General features: G+C 37.3%; 1 protein-coding gene across 2 annotated transcripts in view; it reads left to right on the top strand.

Moving 5' to 3' along the window:
* The window catches only part of LOC136027288 (protein fem-1 homolog C-like), a 56390-nt gene that overhangs the window by 3263 nt on the left and 31771 nt on the right, over nt 1-21356 (top strand). The window contains exons 1-2 of one of the 2 annotated variants that reach the window (XM_065704383.1): nt 10890-11041; nt 21095-21254. In XM_065704383.1, the coding sequence (XP_065560455.1) occupies nt 10952-11041; nt 21095-21254 (250 nt within the window). In that variant the 5' untranslated portion in view covers nt 10890-10951. Of the gene's footprint in view, nt 1-10889; nt 11042-21094; nt 21255-21356 lie in introns of those variants that run through there. The other variant, XM_065704385.1, reaches the window with a different exon arrangement.

Genomic DNA, 21356 nt, shown 5'->3' on the forward strand with positions numbered 1-21356 from the left:
TGTAGATAAACTATTTTGATAACCCAGTAACATATAGTGTGGAGTTTGGAGTTTGTAGTGGAAACAAATTTTAGTGGATCAGAGACAAAATCATCTATCCCTTTTCCCCAGCCCCCAGAAAAAAATTAAAATCCCCTTGCCCCACCATCTTCCTTTTTGTCCTTTAGGAAAACCGTAGAAATCCTGGCCTACAGGAAGACCCCCAAGAACTTTTGGCTATCTGAATTTGTAGGACCAAATATGACTGTTTTTTCCTCCGAACTAATTAAAAAACTTTTTCCAAAAAAATACGTTTTTCAAAGAAAAGTAAAGAATTCCATTAAACCAAAAATAAACAAAAATGGTCTTAAATAATCTAGCAAATGTAAAACTACCACAAATCAGCATTGATAAATAAATGATACCCAAAACAAACAGACCTTATGATAAATAACCAAGTCAAACTCAAAACGAACAGAAATGAACATGAGCAGGGCTCCGAATCTCTATGCTTTCCCAAGGTCAGAACATAATTTGCACTCTACTGAGAAAAAGTAATTTTTAAATGTTTTACTTCTATAACTGTAAAAAATTTCAATCAGATGCGCTTGGTGAAAAGAGGGGTAGTGGGGGTGGTGGCTATTTTTTTACCTCCATCACTTTTGACTCTTAAAGGAGAACTAGAACTTCCATTTTCAACCATATGAACCACCTCTAAAGTTTGTACAACCATCCATTCCATAATAAGCTTAAGTGCCCAGGGCATAAATTACAACCCTCGCCCTCAGGCTCTGGTGGTTTGTATCAACCCCAAAAGCCTTGTTATATGATCTTTGGACTGTTTTGAATAAAAGAGCTGTCTCAAAATTTCTATTGGACGAATATTGGGAAAACACGACGTATGTATGGGGGGGGGGAGTACACATATGCCCTCATGGCATAACTTACAACCCTATCCCCAGGGCGGTGGGGGTTATGTCAGCCCTAGGGGCATTACTGTATGTTCTTTGGACTATTTTGAGCAAAATCGCTACCTCACAATTTTCATCAGATAGGTTTGGTGACGAGGGGTAGTCGGGGGGGGGGGGGGGGTTAGCTTCCTCCATAATTTTTTACTCAGAAAAGGAACTAAAACTTCTAATTTTCAACCAAATGAGCCTCTTCGACTGTTAAACAGCCGTCCTTCCATAAAAACCTTAAACGCCCCCGTGGCATAACTTACAGCCCTTGGCCCCAAGTTCTGGTGGTTTGTATCAACCCCAAAAGCTTTTTTATATTCTCTTTTGTACTTTTTGGAATAAAATGACTATCTGAAAATTTCTTTTGGATGCATTTCAGGAAAACGCGACGTGTGGAAGAGAGGGTAACTGCCCTCTGATCACTTTGACTCTTAAAAAAAGGGCACTAGAAATTCTAATTACCAAATGAGCAAAATTGCTTCCTCCAAATTTTGATTCGATGTCCTAGTGGAAATTATGAGCGTGGGGGAGGGGCTGATTGCTCTGAAATCACTTTTGAGTAATAAAAAAGGCACTATAACTTCCAAGTTCAAATCAAATGAGCACCATCTGAAGTTTATACGACCACCCATTCCATAAAAACCTTATATGCCACCCCAAGTCATGACTTGTAACCTTATCTCTAGGGTACTGGGGGCTTGTGTCAATCTTAGAGGCATTGTTATATGTTCTTTGGACATTTTTGAGCAAAATCGCTATCTCACAATTTCAATCGGATTTGTTTTGTGTAAATAGGGGTACTCAGGGGGGGGGGGGGTCCATTACTTTTGACTCTTAAAAGGGAATCAGAACTTCCAATTTTCAACCAAATGAGCTTCCTCTAAAGTTTATACAATCATCCCTTCCATAAAAACCTTAAATGCCCCAGGGCATTACTTATAGCCCTTGCCTCCAGGCCCTGGAGGCTGTTTCAACCCCAAAAGCCTTGCTATACGATATTTTGAGTATTTTAAATAAAATTCCCGTCTCAAAATTTCTAGCAGATGCATTTCGGGAAAATACGACGCGTGTTTGTGTGTGTGGTGGTATCTGCCTTCCAATCACTTTAACTCTTAAAAAGAGGTCTAGAGCTTCTGATTACCAATCCAAGGAGCCCTCTCCAAAGTTTATCTGATCACGATTTCTATAAAAATCTTATATGCCCCTGAGGCGTAACTTAAAACCCTTGCCCTGAGGGCTGTGGTGGGTTTTCATCCTCAAAAAACATAATTTTCGGACCTTTCAACTTCGTTGAACTAAATGGCTATGTAAAAATTTTGATTTGAAGTGTTTGGGGAAATGATGATCGGGAGGGGGGGGGGGGGTGTTTGCCGTTGGATCGCTTCCGACTATTAAAAAGGGCACTGGTCTTCTCAATTTCCGATCGAATGAGCCCTTTTGATGTTTTTATGATATCCCTTTTTATGAAAACCTTATCCGCCCCTCGGTTATAACTTACAACCCTTGACCTAAGGGCTGTGGGGAGAGGGGGTTGGGCTGTCATTCTCAGACATAATTTCAGGACCTTTCAACTACGTTGAACAAAATAGATATTGCAAAATTCCAATCAGATGCATTTCGGGAAAATATGACGCGTGTTTGTGTGTGTGGTGGTATCTGCCTTCCAATCACTTTGACTTTTAAAAAGGCCTCTAGAGTTTCTGATTACCAATGCAAGGAGCCCTCTCTAAAGTTTGTATGATCACGATTTCTATAAAAGCCTTATATACCCTTGAGGCGTAACTTAAAACCCTTGCCCTGAGGGCTGTGAGGGCTCATACTCAAAGACATAATTTCCGAAATTTTCAATTACGTTGAACAAAATAGATATTGTAAAATTCTAGTCAGATGCATTTCCGGGAGATATGAGGTCTGTTTGTGTGTATAGGGGGGGGTGTCTGCCCTTCGATCACTTTGGTTCTTAAAAAGGGCATTGAAACTTCTGATTACCAATCGAATAAGCCCTTTTTGAAGTTTTTACGACCACCCTTTTTTATAAAAGCCTTACATGCCCCCAGTGCGTAACTTATAATCCTTGCCCTGAGAGCTGTGGAGGGGTTGTAATCCTTAAAGACATAATTCCCAGATTTTTAAACTATGCTGAACAAAATGGCTATCTCAAAATTTTGACTGGATATGTTTGGGGAAATGATTTGCATAGGAGGGGTTGGTTGCCTTCCAATCACTTTACTATTAAAAAGGGCACTAGCCCTCTCAGTTTACAATTGAATGAGTCCTTTTTGAAGTTTTTACGACAACTCCTTTGATACGAAGGGCCCTGGTCTAAAACAAATTAATAAGTCAATAATACATTGTGCCAACATCGTTCTTTACTTTGGCATCGCTATTGTGCTGCCTATGAAAAACCTTTCTGCGGAGAGTGGGTAGTTTACATAATTTAGAGTCATTGCCCCTGGGGCTATGGAGGGGGGTGATGTCAACCCAGTATGTACACTTAATAGACCTTCCTGAACAATGTGACCATCTCCGAATTTTGATCCAGTATAATACGAGTTATGTAGAATGTGTTGCATAAAAGGGCAAAGGAGGTAGGCTTGTTGCTCAGGAGTCACTAAAAAGAGCAATAGAACTTCTGATGTTCAATCGAATTAGCCCCCTCCCAAGCTGCTTCAACCAACTCTTCCATAGTAAGCAGTTGGTAAAAATGTAAAAAAGTAGTTTGTAAAATTTAGGCTCTTAGTTGGGCACCGATTTGAGGAGAGTCGACGTTTTTTTTCTTCTATTTTCCCTTCTACATTGAGCTCCTCTTATTCCAAAGAAAGAAGGATATAAGTTTCCAACCAAACGGGAATAAAGCTCTTGGCCCTTTATGGGCCCCATTCTTTCAGCTGGGGGAGGAGGGGCATTGTCCCAGAGCAATTTTTGTATATGGTTCCCCTTGTCCCAAAGACTTGTGGCTGTATGTTTGAAACTAATCAGGGTAAAAAAGTTTTTGGCGTGTTTCCTAAAACGACACCCTTCTTTTTACTAGATCTTTGATATGTTTGGTACAAGATCTTTGATATGTTTGACCCAGGGAACGATCCCAGAAAGTTTCGAACCAATCGCACACCTATCATCAAGGAACTCCGCCTCTTTTTCATTATTAATTAAAACAAAAACTTTCCAACAACAAAGTTTTCCAAAAAAAAAGTTTTTCAAAAATTAATATCAAGTATACTGACTGATTTTCATGGGTTTCATCATTCGCCTGGCTCCACTACTATCTTTAAACTGCCAAAGAAAGTTATCAGGGAAGGAATAATGTACACTAGACTAGTTTTTGAGAAGTTTGACTACGAAGTACCATGTTTTTGAGATATTTATTGAACAACAGTCTTTACTGGAGTCTCAACTATAAACAACAAATTGTCATTATATCAACGAAGAGTAATGTAGACAAAACATACATGAAAAGTTTCAGATGACTTCTACTTAGAAAATACAAAAATTAATCCAAAAATACCTTTTCATAAGTTACTTGTATTGTGAATGCTCCTTGCATCATATTACGTACCCAATCCTTGGACTTGCACCTGAAGTGAAGTTTACCTCTTTAGAAAAGGCTTTCAAGAAAAGAAGGTTAGAACACAGAAAGCTGCAATTAAATTGTCAAATCAATAAAGGAAACCAAGTGCTCAAATATCCATGAAAAGGTATAATTGAAGCATTTCATAATGTGGATGCTTATAAACTGACCATATCAAGCTAAAAGTTCCTTTACCTGAATTGCTATTATGCTGATTGTGTAATTTAAGAGACGAGAGCTTTGCAATTGAACCTGAAAAGTAGTAATGAACATATTAGAAGAAAGAATGACTTAAATTGACTTCTAAATACCATTAGTAAATCGACTGCTATCTAATATTAGCTTAAACGTAGCTGATGGACTTCAAGATTAAAAGACTTAACGAGATTACTGATTTTGAGATGCAATCATTCAGCTTTTACACTATTCTCCCCGATAGATAGTTATTATCTACTGGGACAATCTTCGCAGAAATGCCTTACCAAGAGATGCTCCTCCAGGAGTACCTCCGGTAAAGCAGTTTTTGAAGGTTGCAACAGGAAACATATGTAAGAACAGAAAAAAAAGTCTCGCAAAGGCTAAATTAAGGATAATGGGTCAATGTTGACCTAAAACGGCTGTGATAAATAAAATAAAAAATTATTAAAAATATGCCATTTTGGCCGAAAATGAGTTATGCATGTGTCGTGGGTAAACTTAGCACGAGGAATCGGATGGTGCAGTCAGAACTATCCTATCCGATGCCGTTACGAAAAAAAGAGACCTATACCATTTTTAACCTACCTCACAGCCGACGGCTTTAATAATTAAAAGGGCGATATTTGGCATTTTGGTCAAAAATAAGTTATGTATGTGTCTTCATTACGAAGATAAAAAGAGAAATACGCCACTTTTGGACGTGGACAAACTTTGAAGATAAAAGAGACGTACGCCGTGGACAAACTTTTTTCCGTTTTTAGCTCTCCTGAGAAGTTACAAAAATGGCGTATATCGCCCCTTTAATTATCTCAGCCGAAGTGTCTGAACTGCCAAGTTACAGAAAGAATCATTTTTAGGTTACATCTAAAGGACACATAGAGTATGTGAAGACAGTTTCTACATTATGACTTAAATCTTCACAAATACACTTGATGTCATGGCGTCACCATAGGTTCGATACAACCACCTTGGGAAAAATACAATTTTCCCTTAAGGTTGTGACCTTTTTAGATTGTTTTAGTGCCCACAAATGTCAATATGCCAGTTAAAAGGAAATGTGTAGCCGATTTCGAAGCGGGGCCCCGATATTTGATTCTCGTTGTAAGTAGCAACCTCCAAGTGAGTCAGCTTTGTTTGCTACTGTTTGTTTGGGAAAATGGAGGGCTCCCCAGGAGACATATAGAAGGTAGAAGGGTCCCAATGACTTGTAATCAACAGTTGCGGTGTTTATGGCATTTTTGTAGATTTGTACTGGATTTTGTGCCATATTTTGTTGGCGTCGAAGATTGTGACTGCGTTGTTCTTCTAACGTAATATTTCTTTCTTCTTCACTTCTATTTTTGACATTTTCTGATTTTATGCTGTCGCTTGTCTTGTAACAGCATAATTCTGTTTTCACTCCATTTTTGACACGTTCTGATACTCGCTTTTTCGTGATAGCGTATAATTCTCGAATGCCGAATGCCAGTTCGATCTTAAGCCGAACTGGCCATCCATAACAAAAAACAACAAAGAGAGAAAAACTCAAAGCAAAACAACACATGAGAGTATAGCCAGTAGAGAGAAAAGATGAAAAACTGAAACGAGACGCGGATATTTCGCTTGCATGTAAGCGAGGCGTCTTCAGCTGAGAAGAAATAAAGATAAAAAACGAAACAAATAAAAAAACTAAAATAAACCAAAAACAAATAAAACCACCACCAATATTAATAAAATAACATAGAATTGTCGCAACTGATCCATGTAGGTTTGATGACGTCAATGATCGACGCCATTAAGTTTTTCTCTCTGCTGTTTTTTTGTAATTCTCTCTGCCGCTTATCTTTTAACAGCATATTTCCTTGTTTTCGCTGTTGTATATCTTTTAGCCTTATATTCTTTGTTCTTCACTTTTGTTTTGAGTAGTTTTATTATGGCACTTTGTATTTACCAAGTGATATATAGCAATCGCAATTTCCGTCCGTCCGTCTGTCTGTCCGTCCCAGTTTTGCTAGTTAGAGAACTTCCAGATAAGCTAGGACAATGGAAGTTGGTAGGTGTATCAGGGACCAGACCAGATTAAATTAGAAATAGTCACTTCCCCGATTTCACCATCTGGGAGGGAGCGAGCAAACGAGATAGTTGAGAAGAATTTTATTTGCCAATAAAACAAACGATTGTTGTTCTTAAGTGTGGCTTGCTTGTCTAGTGGTACGGTTCTCTCTTAGTGTGTGGGAGGTCTTAGATTCGAACATAAATAGTTGTTTCCCAGATTTGACCATCTTGGGGGAGGAGGAGGGTTAATTCGGAAAAAATAAGAAAAAATGAGGCATTCTTAACTTACGAACGGATGATCGGATCTTACTAAAAAATTTGATATTTAGAAGGACCTCGTGTCTCAGAGCTCTTATTTTAAATCCCGGCTGGATCTGATGACATTGGGAGGAGTTAGAGGGGAAACCGTAAATCTTGGAAAACGCTTAGAGTGGAGAGATCGGGATGAAACCTGGTGGGAAGAATAAGCACAAGTCCTAGATACGTGATTGACATAACTGGACCGGATCCACTCTCTTTGGGGGAGTTGGCGGGGTTTTCTAGTGCTTTAGCGAGTTCGGTGCTCCAGGACATGCTAGGACGATGAAAATTGGTATGCGTGTCAGGGACCTGCGCAAATTGACTTGATAACAGTGGTTTATCTGATTCAACCATCTGGGGGATGGAGGGAGGGGAAAGGACTGTTATCAAGTCAATTTGTGCAGGTCCCTGACACGCCTACCAATTTTCATCGTCCTATCACGTCCTGAAGCACCGAACTCGCTAAAGCACTGGAATTCCCCCCAAATCCCCCAAAGACAGGGGATCCGGTTCGGTTATGTCAGTCACGTATCTGGGACTTATGATTATTCTTCCCACCAAGTTTCATCCAATTGGTAGGCGTGAGGGTAAATTGTGAAAAATGAGGTATGTTTATCTCCCGAATGGTTGATCAGATCTTAATGAAACTTGATATATAGAAAGATGTCATGTCTCAGAGGCTCTGTTTTCAATTCGGATTGGATCCAGAGACATTGGGGGGGGGGATGGAAATCTTGGAAACTGGAAATCTTGGAAAACGCTTAGAGTGGAGAGATCGGATGAAACCTGATGAGAAAAATAAGCACACGTTCTAGATATGTTATTGACATAACCGGACCAGATCCGATCTCTTTGGGGGAGTTGGGGTGATTTCTATTGCTTTGGCGAATTCGAGAATAAGTGCAAGTTCTAGATGCGTGATTGACATAACCGGACCGGATTCGATCCCTCGTCACAAGTGCCATATGAGCTCTTAGCTCTTCCTAATTCTTGCTGCCGCTCATCTTCCACCCGTGCATTTCTTTGTTCTTCACTTTTGTTTTTGACTCGTTGTAATTGTTGCTGACGGAAGTATCCTGACTGTATGTATTTGTTCTTCATTTTCGTTTATCATTACTTAATTTTTCAGTACCCATTACCTTAGCTACTCGGATTAGTATTGCCACGTTTGATGGTATAGGTTGTTCATCTTTCCTCTAGCATTATGAAACTACTTGACGCGCTTTTTGTAAATACACTAATTACACTTGGTATTTTATGCTAAGCCGTGTTCCTTTTGTAATATTTCACGTGTCATAGACAAACAAAATCTCCGGGGTCGACATAATCCCTAGAACCCGAGGGAAGTGTCCTAAGTTATGGCCCGGGGGCATATAAGGCTTTTATGTAATGGTTGGTTGTATAAACCTTGGAGGTGGCTCACTTGGTTGGAAGTTCTAGTTGTCTTTTTGTGAGTCAAAAGCAATCAGAGGATATCTACCCCCCTCTCCCTGCCCACACACACATCCTTGTTTCTCCAAATGCATCTGATCAAAATTTTGAGATTGTCATTTTGTTTGAAATAGTCTAACGATCAGACAACAAAATTTCAGGGTTTGTAACTTTGCCCTAGGGGCGTATACAATTTGTATAGAAAAAGTGGTCGTATAAACCTTGGAGGGGGACTCAAATAATTAGAAATTCAAATTTGTAACTCCCATTTTAAGAGTCAAAATTGATCCGATGGCAACTAGCCACCTCCAGCCCTCTTTTCCCAAATGCGTCCGATCGAATTTTTTTTATAGCCACTTCTTTCAATATAGACCAAAGATCATATAACAAAACTCCAAGGATAACAGGGGCATATAATATTTTTATGGAAGGGAGGCTCGTATACACTTCGGGCGGGACTGTCCAAAAGTAAGACTGTCAAAAGTAGGGGGCTGAGATTTAGCTATAGAGGGGAGGGAATGAAAATAGCTGAATAATTTAATTATTTAGGGATTAAGTTAATGGGTAATGGAACATGGAAGAGACATATAGAGTATGGTAATTAAAGGAAATATGCTAATGGATATGTTCCTTGGAAGTAGTATTAAAGAATTAGGCCTAAATGATATTAAGCTCCACAAGGAAATTTTCGACGGAAGGTTGATTTCAATAGTAAGTTATGGATCAGAATTGTGTGGGGGGGGGAGAAAGGAATGGGGTTAGAAAGGATTCAGCTTGAGTATTTTAAGAGACTGATAGGTGTAAATGATAGGTTTAATAGTCTAATAATAAGAGGAGATTTAGGCCTTGACACCCTTAGGAATAAGAGACTGGTAAAAATGGTTAAGTTTTGGGAAAGGATAACATCATTGCCTGAGGATAGTTTAGTTAAGGTAGTATACAGAAAAATGATAAAGGATTATAGAAAAGATTCATGGCCAAATCAAATAAGGAAACTTTTGAATAGTTGTGGGATGTCAGGAGTTTGGAACCAGGGGGTAGGCATAGGAGGAGAAGTAGGATCTGTGGCAAAAAAGGTAAAGATTGTACTGCAAGAGCAGAAAATCCAGTTATGGCAGAAAAGCCGGACCGTGGCAGCGTCTCTAAATGTGTACGTGGAGGTCAAGGAGGTATGGGAAGAGGAATACTGTTTTAAAGTGGGACTTCAGGAGGAGGATATAAGGTGGATTGTTTCAATAAGGAGTAATTTCATGTTTTTCGGTGAAAGAAAGAAGTATTTGAGGAGGTTCAGGTCACAGAGGGGCCCGTATTTTTGCCGAATATGCGGAGAAAATGAGGAATTAGAGCACTTTATCTGCAATTGTAAGGAGTTAAAGGATTTGAGGGTAGAAACTTTTGGGATTGGAGTAGATGGGAAAGATTGGATTGTCATAATTTAAAAAGTAAGTGTAAAGTGGATATTAAGAATGTGGATAGGTACGCGAGTGTAGCCATGCAGCACAGAGAGAGATTTTTTAAGGGTGAACGATAGGCGGGACAAGAAAAGAATGTTGAAAGTTATTTTATATGTTTTGCTTGAAACATTTCTTTTTTTGTAACCATGATCCATGTAGTATTAAAACAATTAAAATACATTGATCCTGTGTGTTACATTTTGTGTAATTTTGTGAGTTTTTTAGTATTATGTGCCTTTTTGTTTTTGTTTTCTTTTTGCAATTGATATGCTTTTTCATAGTTATAATATACCCTGTTATGTGAGTTAGTGTCATGTGGTATTATTTTGTATTATTTGTTGTATGGCCACTTAGTGGCTTTTGTTGCAATAAATATCTATCTATCTATATTGGTACTCTTGATGAGGCCTACGATACAATTGTCTTTCTCCTCCTATTTTGATGAAGGATGACCCTACATATCTAATAGACAATTTGAAGTCTAAATCTATATGATGGCTTTGGTAGAAAATTGAACTTCAATACAAGTGAATAGTCTGATTTATGATTTTCAGTCAGGTTAGCTTTCCTAAGATTCTTTTTTTCTCAAATGAGTAGTAATGGTTTAGTCTCTTTGGGGTTCTAGTTGTAACTACGGACTATCTACACTTTTACTTAGACAGACAATTTTTAGGGTTCATTTAAAAAACTTATGGCTATTTCGTCATTTTTTTTTTATCTGTCCAAGTGTGAAATCCATTACCGTATTGATGGTTAGAATAATTTTGACCGGTAGTAACTGTTCTCTGTACACAATAATTAATGAGATTTTGTTACTTTTTGGATACCCAACAATTATGATTGTGGTCTGAAGTCTTTTCTTTCCCAATCTAATGGTATGTACTTGAATTTTTTTTCGCCTACAGATTCTTCAAAGATCTTCTCTTCCGGGGTCAAGCACCCCATTTATAGAGTCTTATGTTGAATATTTGACGTTGTGTGTAGTGAGCATCAGTGTTATATGAGCCTTGATAAGTTGTTGCTTAATAATGGAGAATAATCGAATGGACAATTTTTGTGCTCCGGTAAATAGATATCCAGGAAGAGATAGGAATGAGGATGGGAGAAATGCTGATAATGTAGGACTTTTTCATTTATTTCTTTACATTGATTCTTCATCATTTAAATCTCTCTTTCATGGTTGTAAAGTGTTCATTTTTGTGGAAGGGGCTGAATTTCGTCATTTGATATGTATTACGACCCATTATATCAAAAATGACTATTTTTCACTCCCGAATGTTTTTTTTAATGAGGGTTACGACCTTAAATTCAGCATCTTAGCTCTGTCCCCAGAACTTACACCCCCCCCTCAGACAAACACACAATTTTATCCTGTTCTTTCAGGGTATTCAAGTACATTTTTAAAAGATGATTAAATATAAAAAAAACAAGCTTTTTTAACTGAAAGTAAGGAGCGACATTAAAACTTAAAACGAACAGAAATTACTCATGTATGAAAGGGGCTGTTCCTTCCTCAACACCCTGCTCTTTACGCTAAAGTTTGATTCTTTCTTGCAATTCTATTTTATAAAACAGTAAATAACTTTAGCGTAAAGAGTGGGACGTTGAGGAAGGAACAGCCCCTTTCATACACGGAGTAATTTCTGTTTGTTTTAAGTTTTAATGTCGCTCCCTATTGCAGTTAAAAAAAACTTGTTTTTTTATTTAATTTCTGAACGTTTTTGAATTAATGCATGTTTGATTTTAGCTCTCCTCAAATGAATAATTAAAACTAATTTTGCGTATAAATTTCTTTTTTTGCTAAATGGCTTTCTCTGAGTTTTGATCAGACGATTTTGAGAAAAAGGGCGGGAGAGGAGGCCTAGTTGACCTCCAATTTTTCAGTTACTTGAAAAGGCAATTATAATTTTTAATTTTTAACGAACGTTTTTATTAGTAAAAAAAATATACGTAACTTACAAATTAACTTACGTAACGAACTTCTATATTCGTGTATTTTTATTATGTATATGAGGGGGTTTGCCCCCTCTTTAATACCTCGCTATTTGCACTAAAGCTTTAATTTTATCCCAATTCTGTCAGATTGACCCCTGAATCACAAAGGCTGTAGAATCAATAGTTGAAATTACTAAAATACTTCAGCGTAAAGGGCGTGGTATTTAGGAAGAGATGAACCCCCCATATGCGTAATAATCTCTGTTCGTTTTAAGTTTTAATACTGGTCCTTACTTTCAGTGAAAAAAAACTTTTTCGTGTTTATTTTTTCATTGTTTAAAAAAAAAATAATACTAGAAAATCCTGCACCCCCTTGATGGAATTTCTCTTCTCCCATTACTCCAAGGAAGATCCTCCGACGTAGCTCCCTCCCCTCACCCCTCCTCTAACCAAAAATACCCTTGAAAAGGTCCGTACACTTCCAAATAACCATTACTGTATGTAAACGCTGGTCAAAGTTTGTAACTTGTAGCCCCTCACATGGGGACTGTGGGGGAGTAAGTCACCCCCAAAGACATACTCATTATGTAATTCGACTATGCTGAACAAAATGGCTACCTCAAAATTTTGATCCATCTATTGAGAAAAAATAAGCGTGGAGGGGCCTAGATACCCTCCAATTTTTTTGGTCATTTAAAAAGGGCAGTAGAACTTATAATTTCCTTTAGAATGAGCCCTCCCGCGACACTCTAGGACCACTTGGTCGATACAATCACCCCTGGGAAAAAACAAACAAACAAATAAACACGCACCCGTGATCGGTCTTCTGGCAAAAAAAAACAAACCAAGTTCCATATTTTTGTAGATAAGAGCTTGAAACTTCTACAGTAGGGTTCTCTGATACGCTGAATGCGATGGTGTGATTTTCGTTGTTACATCGTATGGCTTTTAGGGGGTGTTCCGCCTATTTTCCAAAATAAGGCAAATTTTCTCAGGCTCGTAACTTTTGATGAGTATGACTGAATTTGATGAAATATCGCCGTATTTTCTAAAATAAGATACATTTTCTCATGCTCGTAACTTTTGATAGGCAATACTAAACTCGATGAAACTTATATATTTAAAATCAGCATGCAAATCTGATTCTTTTAATGTATCTATAAGTATCAAAATTCCGTTTCTTAGAGTTTCGTTTACTATTGAGCCGGGTCGCTCCTTACTGCATTTCGTTACTACGAACTCTTTGATTTTAATGCTAAAGCCTCACTTGACTCTGAACTTAGTTGGCTTTTAATGGCATTCCTGATTAAATGGAAACAATAACAAAAAAGTCAGCTATTGAATAACAAGCAATTTTTTTTTACAAGCCAGTTCATGAAAGCTCCACGGCTGGATAAAGGGTGATTGGAGCGATCGGGGTCCGCATTTGAAAGGGTCCCGCGTTATCAACAAAATGAATAAAAATATTTTCGAAACTGAAAGCAAATTGGGTACTTGTGTCTTACAGCCGCCACACTCGACAAGTGAAGTTAGGTTAATCATAATGAAATCTGCCAAAATATGATGAAGATATAATAGTTTAGTACAAAATTATAGAAACTACCACAAAGAATTATGGAAGGAGGGCTGCCCCGACCGCATTATATTTAAAACAATCTCACCTAACCAAAATACCTACTAAATATTTAATTAAAATATAGCTAAAAGTTAGTTTCCCACCGAGCCGAAACTAATATTGCCTGGAGTAAAGATCACGAAAAGCGGTTATTGTCTCATGTTCGCGATACAAACTCTTGAGAGAACTTGAGTGTGGTGGCTTTAAGACACAAGTACCACAAATTGCTTTTGACGATAATGAATAAATTACGAATTATTCAAATAATTAAAGATATATTTATTTTAAGTTCGCTATGTTGAATGAGATTTATAAATGTGTTTTTTATTTGACATTGGATTAGTGTGACATTTGATACGTATATATATATATATATATATATATATATATATATATATATATATATATATATATATATATATATATATATATATATATATATATACTGAAAATGAATTGTGTTTAAATACTTAATATTCAGAGAGGGCCACGCAAAAACATCTAATCGGGCCCCGCACCTATTCGATCCGGGGCTAGGAAGCTCATTAGTAAATGTTATATACAAAAAAGACATTTCTGATTAAATAGAAACGATAAAAAATAAAACAAAAGTCAGCTACTAAACACCAAGCAGTTTTTTACAAGCCAGTTCGTGGAAGCTCCGGAGGGATAAAGGGCAATTAGTGATCGGGTTCCGCATTTAAAAGGGTCCCGCGCTATCAACAAAAAAAGTAAATTAAACAAAAAGTAATAAAAAGTAAACTGCCTTTGACGATAATGAAAAAATCATATAATTCAAATAATTGAAAATGTATGTATTTTAAGGTAGCATTGTTGGATGAGACTTAAAAATGTTTTTTTGTTTGACATTTGATTAGTGTGACGTTTCATATATATATATATATATATATATATATATATATATGTTACACAACATTCTTCGCTGTCCCATTGTCTGTGCATATAAATAGATTGTCAGGTTTACTGACTCTTGAACATGCAACATATAATTGTCCAAGGGAAAAACAATCCGTATTCAGATCTATACAGAGGCGCCATTTGGGCCAAATCTTGGGGTGGGCATGAACTCCATTTTGGGCCCCCCAACTTTCGCGTAAAAAAAATGCGAGTTTTGGCAGCACATCAATCGAATATTCTTAGCAAAAACGCATTTTCAGCACCCGTGTGTTGCATGGAAATGTAATGTAACCGAATGTGGGACTCAGCCACACTGACCTCTAATATTAATTATAACATCAAAGATCATAATCAACGAGGTTAAGGGATTAAACTGAACGTGGAAAATTCAACCAGACTACAGACTGGCCCTCCTAATCATCTAGGAAATGGGCATTTGACAGAACTTGAGACTTTTATTATGTATCTAACCTACTTTCAAAGTTTACAATGATTAATAGCAAATAGCATAATTACCCGAAGGGTCATCAGGTATTTGTGCTCTTTGGGTAATAGGCGTGCAGTAATTCCAAATCAATTGGACAGAATGGATTATTATGGCCGGCAAAGGGCCCTTTGTGGTGGAAGCTTGGGCCCCCTGAAAAATCTGGGGTGGGCATTTGCCCACCCCTAACCCCCCAAATGGTGCCTCTGGATCTATACCTCATTATTCTAATGATTGCCCTTGAGCTTTGTTGATGGTGATTGCTAATCGAACATTCCCTGTGTTCCCGTCGTCATTTATGTGCCTCCCGGTGTCCCCGTTGTGGTTGTGTCCCTGTGTCCCGGTCGTCATTTATATTCCCTGTGTCCCGGTCGTCATTTGTGTCCCGGTGTCCCAGTCTGTAATTTCTCTTTGAGTGTCCCGGTCGTAATTTATATTCCCTGTGTCCCGGTCGTCATTTGTGTACCGGTGTCCCGGTCTGTAATTTCTCTTCGAACATTCCCTGTGTTCCGGTCGTCATTTATATATCACCCCTGTGCCCCCGGCGTCCCCGTTGTGGTTGTGTCCCTGTGTCCCGGTCGTCATTTATATTCCCTGTGCCATTATAAGACGAATATTGTTCTAGATTTTTTAAATTGTGTTAAAAAACACGCACATCTTATTTGTCAATTCAATTTCTTTGAAACTTGCAAAAGAAATCGAATTCTTCCTCCTTCTTTAAAAGACTATCAATATTTTTGCCCAGACTAATTTAAGACAGCCTGTCCGCACATCTAACGAAAACCGAAATTGTAGACAGGCAAAATCTGTTTCAAGGCAAATAATGTATATTCAATCCAATTGGTAACTTCTCTTTCATTGATCTCAAGTTGGTTTTTGTCTTTTGATTTAGTGTCCTTTCTCCTCTCGTAGAGTTCACTTAATAAGGTTAGATTTTGTTGTTGTTTTTTTCCTCTTTCTTATATTTTGTTTTCTTTTTTTTTGAGCACTGAAGACGACTTGGCGGAGATTCTTGTCGAAATATTTGCTTGATTTTCATCTTTAGATTTTGCTACTGGCTGACAAAATCCTCGCTTTTTCACCAGAGAGACACACTTTTTATTATACATATCATCAGTATATAAAAAACCACATCAGCCACTTTGGAAAGTCAAAGAAGTGTTAGTAGTGGCTGATAAACACTAATGAGCACCAATACCAACAACATTAACAAAAAAAATGAAACACAAAGTGGGAAAAAGAAAACAACAGGAAAATAAAGAATAAGAAGAGAGAGAGAAAAAAAAAATCATACTTAAAAAACAAATCAATAACCCATCCCATTTAAATTATGTATTTATTTTCTACTCAGAAGGAACCTATTTGATTTTTCTCTCTTCATTTATTATTTCCTTGCTTGTTTTCATACGTTTGATTTATAAAGACATTCTCGATTAAATAGAAACGATAAAAAATAAAAAAAATAAATAAAAGTCAGCTATAAAATACCTAGCAATCAAACAGTTCACGGTAATGAACTGTAAGGAGCGACCCGACTCAATAGTAACCGAAACTCTAAAAAAATGAAATTTTATACCAATAGCTACATCAAAAGAATCGCATTTTAATTCTGATTTTAAATATATAAGTTTCGTCAAGATCAGTTATACTCGTCAAAAGTTACGAGCCTGAGAAAATTTGCCTCATTTTAGAAAATAGGGGTAAACACAATCTAAAAGTCATACAATTAACGAAAATCACACCATCAGATTCAGCGTATCAGAGAACCCTACGGTTGAAGTTTGAAGCTCCTATCTACATAAATGTGGAATTTCGCATTTTTTGCTAGAAGACAGATCAAAGATGCGTGTTTCTTTGTTTTTTTTTCCAGGGGTGGTCGTATCGACTGAGTGGCTCTAGAATGTCGTGAGAGGGCTCATTCTAACGGAAGTCAAAAGTTCTAGGGCACCTAGGCCCCCTCCCACGCTCATTTTTCCCAAAAGTCACCGAGTCAAAATTCTGAGATAGCCATTTTATTCACCATAGTCGAGAAACCTAATAACTATGTCTTTAGTGACGAATTACTCCCCCGCAGTCCCCATGGGAGGGTCTGCAAGTTACAAGCTTTGACCTGTGTTTACATATAGTAATGGTTACTGGGAAGTGTAGAGACGTTTTCAGGAGGATTTTTTGGTTTACGGGGGAGAGCTTAGGGGGGGGTTACGTTGGAGGATATTTCCGTGGAGAAACTTCTCATGGGGAAGAGAATTTAAATGAAGTGGGTGCAGGATTTTCTAGCATTATTGGAAAAAACGATGAAAAAATAAATGTGAAAAGTTTTTTCTACTGAAAGTAAGGAGCAGCATTAAAACTTAAAACGAACAAAAATTATTACTCATATGAGGGGTTTACCTCCTCGTTATGCCTCACTCTTTACGCTAAAGTATTTTTAGTAGTTTCAACTATTTATTCTACGGTCTATGTGATTCAGGGGTATTCTTATGGAATTGGGACAAAATTTAAGCTATAGTGTAAAGAGCGAGGTATCGACGGGGGTTGAACCCCCTCATATACGCAACAAAAAGATGCGAATATAGCGAAATGTTTGTAAAAAATTAAAAGTTCTAGTGGTTTTTTTAAGTAATCAAAAAGTTGGAGGGCAACTAGGCCTCCTCCCTCGCTCCTTTTATCTCAAAATCTTCTGATTAACTGCTATTAATTAATATGCAAATTTCGTTTTAATTATTTATGTGCGGAGAGCCAAGATCAAAACATGCATTAATTCAAAAACGTCCAGAAATTAAATAAAAAAAAACAAGTTAAAAAAAAAAATGAAAATAAGGAGCAACGTTAAAACTTAAAACGAAAAGAAATTACTCCGTATATGAAAGAGGCTTTTCCTCCTCAACGCCCCTCTTTACGCTAAGGTTTCTTACGTTTTTACAAATAGAGTTAAGAGAAAGAGTCAAACTTTAGCGTAAAGAGCGGGGGGAGTAAGTCGTTGAGGAGGAAAAGCATCTTTCATATACGGAGTAAAAAAACATGTCATTCATAAGTAATTTATTAAATTACGTTATACGTAATTTATAAACAGTAATTCATACGTAATTTATTAGGGAACTTATATTATACAGCGCCGACATACGATTCTTCATCCAATTAGAACCTGTTTCTCTCATGCTCAATCCTAATATAATCATTTTTCATTTCACATTTTACAAACAAACTTGGGAAATAGGGTTGGGGAGTGGGAAAAATATAGTGGGTCTCAATGCCTAATGTATTGCATATTGACAAGAATGAATTGATCTGTAACTTCACACTGTCCGAATACTGTATTCCCCCCCCCCCCTCCCATTCTAATGTGCAAATGTATAGCCAAAATTATATATCTCCAATTAAGTCTGTCACTTCTCTTTGATCTCTCGCTACACTAATAGAAACTAATTCATAGAAATAAATTTATATAAAGAAAGAAAATATAACCCTCCGAAACTTGTCACGCGAATTTATTTCAATAAATGTCGTACCTCCATTTATTCAAAGAATCAAAAGAAGCGCATTTTGATGTTGATTTTAATTATATAAGTTTCATCAAGATTAGTTTTACCCATCAAAAGTTACGAGCCTGAGAAAATTTGCCTCATTTTTGAAAATAGGGGGAAACACTGCCTAAAGGTCGTACAATCTTAACGAAAATCAGACCATCAGATTCATCGTATCAGTGAACCTTATTGAAGAAGTTTCAAGCTCCTATCTATAAAAATGTGGAATTTCGCATTTTTTGCCAGAATACGGATCACGGATGCGTGTTTATTTGATTTTTATGGCACTTGATATTAACCAAGTGACATATAGCAATCGCAAATTCTGTCGGTCCCGGCTTTGCTACTTTAGGCACTTCCAGGTAAGCTAGGACGATGAAATTTGGCAGGCGTATCAGGGACCGGACCAGATTAAATTAGAAATAGTCGTTTTCCCGATTTGACCATTTTGGAGGGAGTGGGGGGCCCGTTAATTCGGAAAAAATAGAAAAAATGAAGTATTTTTAACTTACGAACGGTTGATCAGATCTTAATGAAATTTGATGTTTGGAAGGATTTCGTGTCTAAGAGCTGTTATTTTAAATCCCAACCGGATTTGGTGACACTGGGGGGGAGTTGGGAGGGTAAAACCTAAAATATTGGAAAACACTTAGAGTGGAGGGATCGGGATTAACTTAGTGGGAAAAGTAAGCACAAGTCCTAGATACATGATTGATATAACCAGAACTGATTCGCTCTCTTTGGGGTAGTTGGGGGGGGGATAATTCTGAAAAATTAGAAAAATGAGGTATTTTTAACTTACGAACGGGTGATCGGATCTCAATGAAATTTGATATTTCAAAGGATGTCGTGTCTCAAAGCTCTTATTTTAAATCCCGACCGGATCTGACGACATTGGGGGGAGTTTGGGGGGGGGGAACCTAAAATCATGGAAAACGCTTAGAGTGGAGGGATCGGGATGAAACCTGGTGGGAAAAATAATCAGAAGTCGTAGATACGTGATTGGCATAATTGGAACGGATCCACTCTATTAGGGGGGTGGGTGGGTGGGGTTAATTTTGAAAAAAATGACGTATTTTTAACTTACGAAGGTGCTAGGACGATGAAAATCGGTAGGCGTGTCAGGGAGCTGTCCAGATTCGACCATCTGGGGGGCTAAAGAGAGAGGAAAAATTAGAAAAAGTGAGGTATTTATAACGTACGAGTGGGTGATCGGATCTTAATAAATTTTGATATTTAAAAGGACATCGTGACTCAGAGCTCTTATTTTAAATCCTGACCGGCATTAAGCCTCTGATTTTCTTTTTAAATTAATCTATTGATTCTTAAAATTTTGTTAGAGCTCATACCATATGAGCTCTTGGTCTAAACTCTTCTTGCCTCGTCACAAGTGCCATATGAGCTCTTAGCTCTTTTTTTTGATCGTATCGACCCAGTGGTCCTAGAATGTCGCGAGAGGGCTCATTCTAACGGAAATTAAAAGTTCTAGTGCCCTTTTTAAGCAACCAAAAAAAAATTGAGGGCACCTAGGCCCCCTCCCACGCTCATTTTCCCCCAAAGTCGCCGGGTCAAAATTCCGAGATAGCCATTTTATTCACCATAGTCGAAAAACCTAATAACTATGTCTTTGGGGACGACTTACTCCCCCGCAGTCCCTGTGGGAGGGGTTACAAGTTACAAAATTTGACCTGCGTTTATATATAGTAATGGTTACAGGGAAGTGTACGGACTTTTTCAGGGGATTTTTTTTGGTTTGGGAGGGAGAGTTGAGGTGAGGGGGTTGGGGGTTTCCATGGAAAAACTTATCATGGGGGAAGAGATTGTCAATGATGGGGGCGCAAGATTTTTTAGCATTATTTAAGAAAACAATAACAAAATAAACATAAAAAGTTTTTTCTACTGAATGTGAGGAGCAGCATTAAAACTTAAAACGAGCAGAAATTCTTGCGCATATGAGGGGTTTATCTCCTCGTAATACCTCGCTCTTCACGCGAAAGTATTTTTAGTAATTTGAACTATTTATTCTATGGCCTTTGTGATTCAAGGGTCATTCTTATGGAATTGGTACATAATTTAAGCTTTAGTGTAAAGAGCAAGGTATCGACGAGGGGTGAACTCCCTCATATATGGAATAAAAACATACGAATATAGAAGTTTGTTACGTAAGTTAATTCGTAAATTACGTATATTTTTCACTGATGAAAATTTTCGTAAAAAAATTAAAAGTTCTAGTTGCCTTTTTAAGTAATCAAAAAATTGGAATGTAACTAGGCCTCTCCCCTCTCTCCTTTTTCTCAAAATCTTCCGATTAAAACTATGAGAAAGCCATTTAGCCAAAAAAAAATTAATATACAAATTTCGTTTTAATTATTTATGTGCGGAGAGCCAAGATCAAAACATGCATTAATTAAAAAACGTCCAGAAATTAAAGAAAAAAAAAACGTTAAAAAAAATTTTTTAAATGAAAGTAAGGAGCGACATTAAAACTTAAAACGAACAGAAATTACTCCGTATATGAAAGGGGCTTTTCTTCCTCATTTATCCAAAAACTCGTAAAAATAAACATAAAAATCCAATTGAATTCGTAAAAATCATTTATTTTTTGGTGCACTGCCTTCGTAATAACAACGTACGAATGTCTCTTTGTTGATACTTTAATGGATTATCATTTTTTCACCATCATTCTATTTTTCAGGTATTTTTGGAGCATAGGTCACGGGATGAAATAGCCAAAATCATTGCTGCTAAAACAAACGGAGCGACTCCGCTTCTTGCTGCTTGCAGGAATGGACATTTGGAGGTTGTTCAGTATCTATTAGAGAGGTGCAATGCCAATGTTGAACTTCGCGGATCAGGTAAATCTATCTACTCTTTTTAGCATGCAATAATTGTAGATGTATTTATTTATCTCTATATTTCTTTTCTCCGAAAGAGCTCCATATTTTTTTTTTGAAAAT

The sequence above is a fragment of the Artemia franciscana genome, chromosome 5 (genome assembly GCF_032884065.1).
Source record: "Artemia franciscana chromosome 5, ASM3288406v1, whole genome shotgun sequence".
Lineage (NCBI taxonomy): Eukaryota > Metazoa > Arthropoda > Branchiopoda > Anostraca > Artemiidae > Artemia > Artemia franciscana.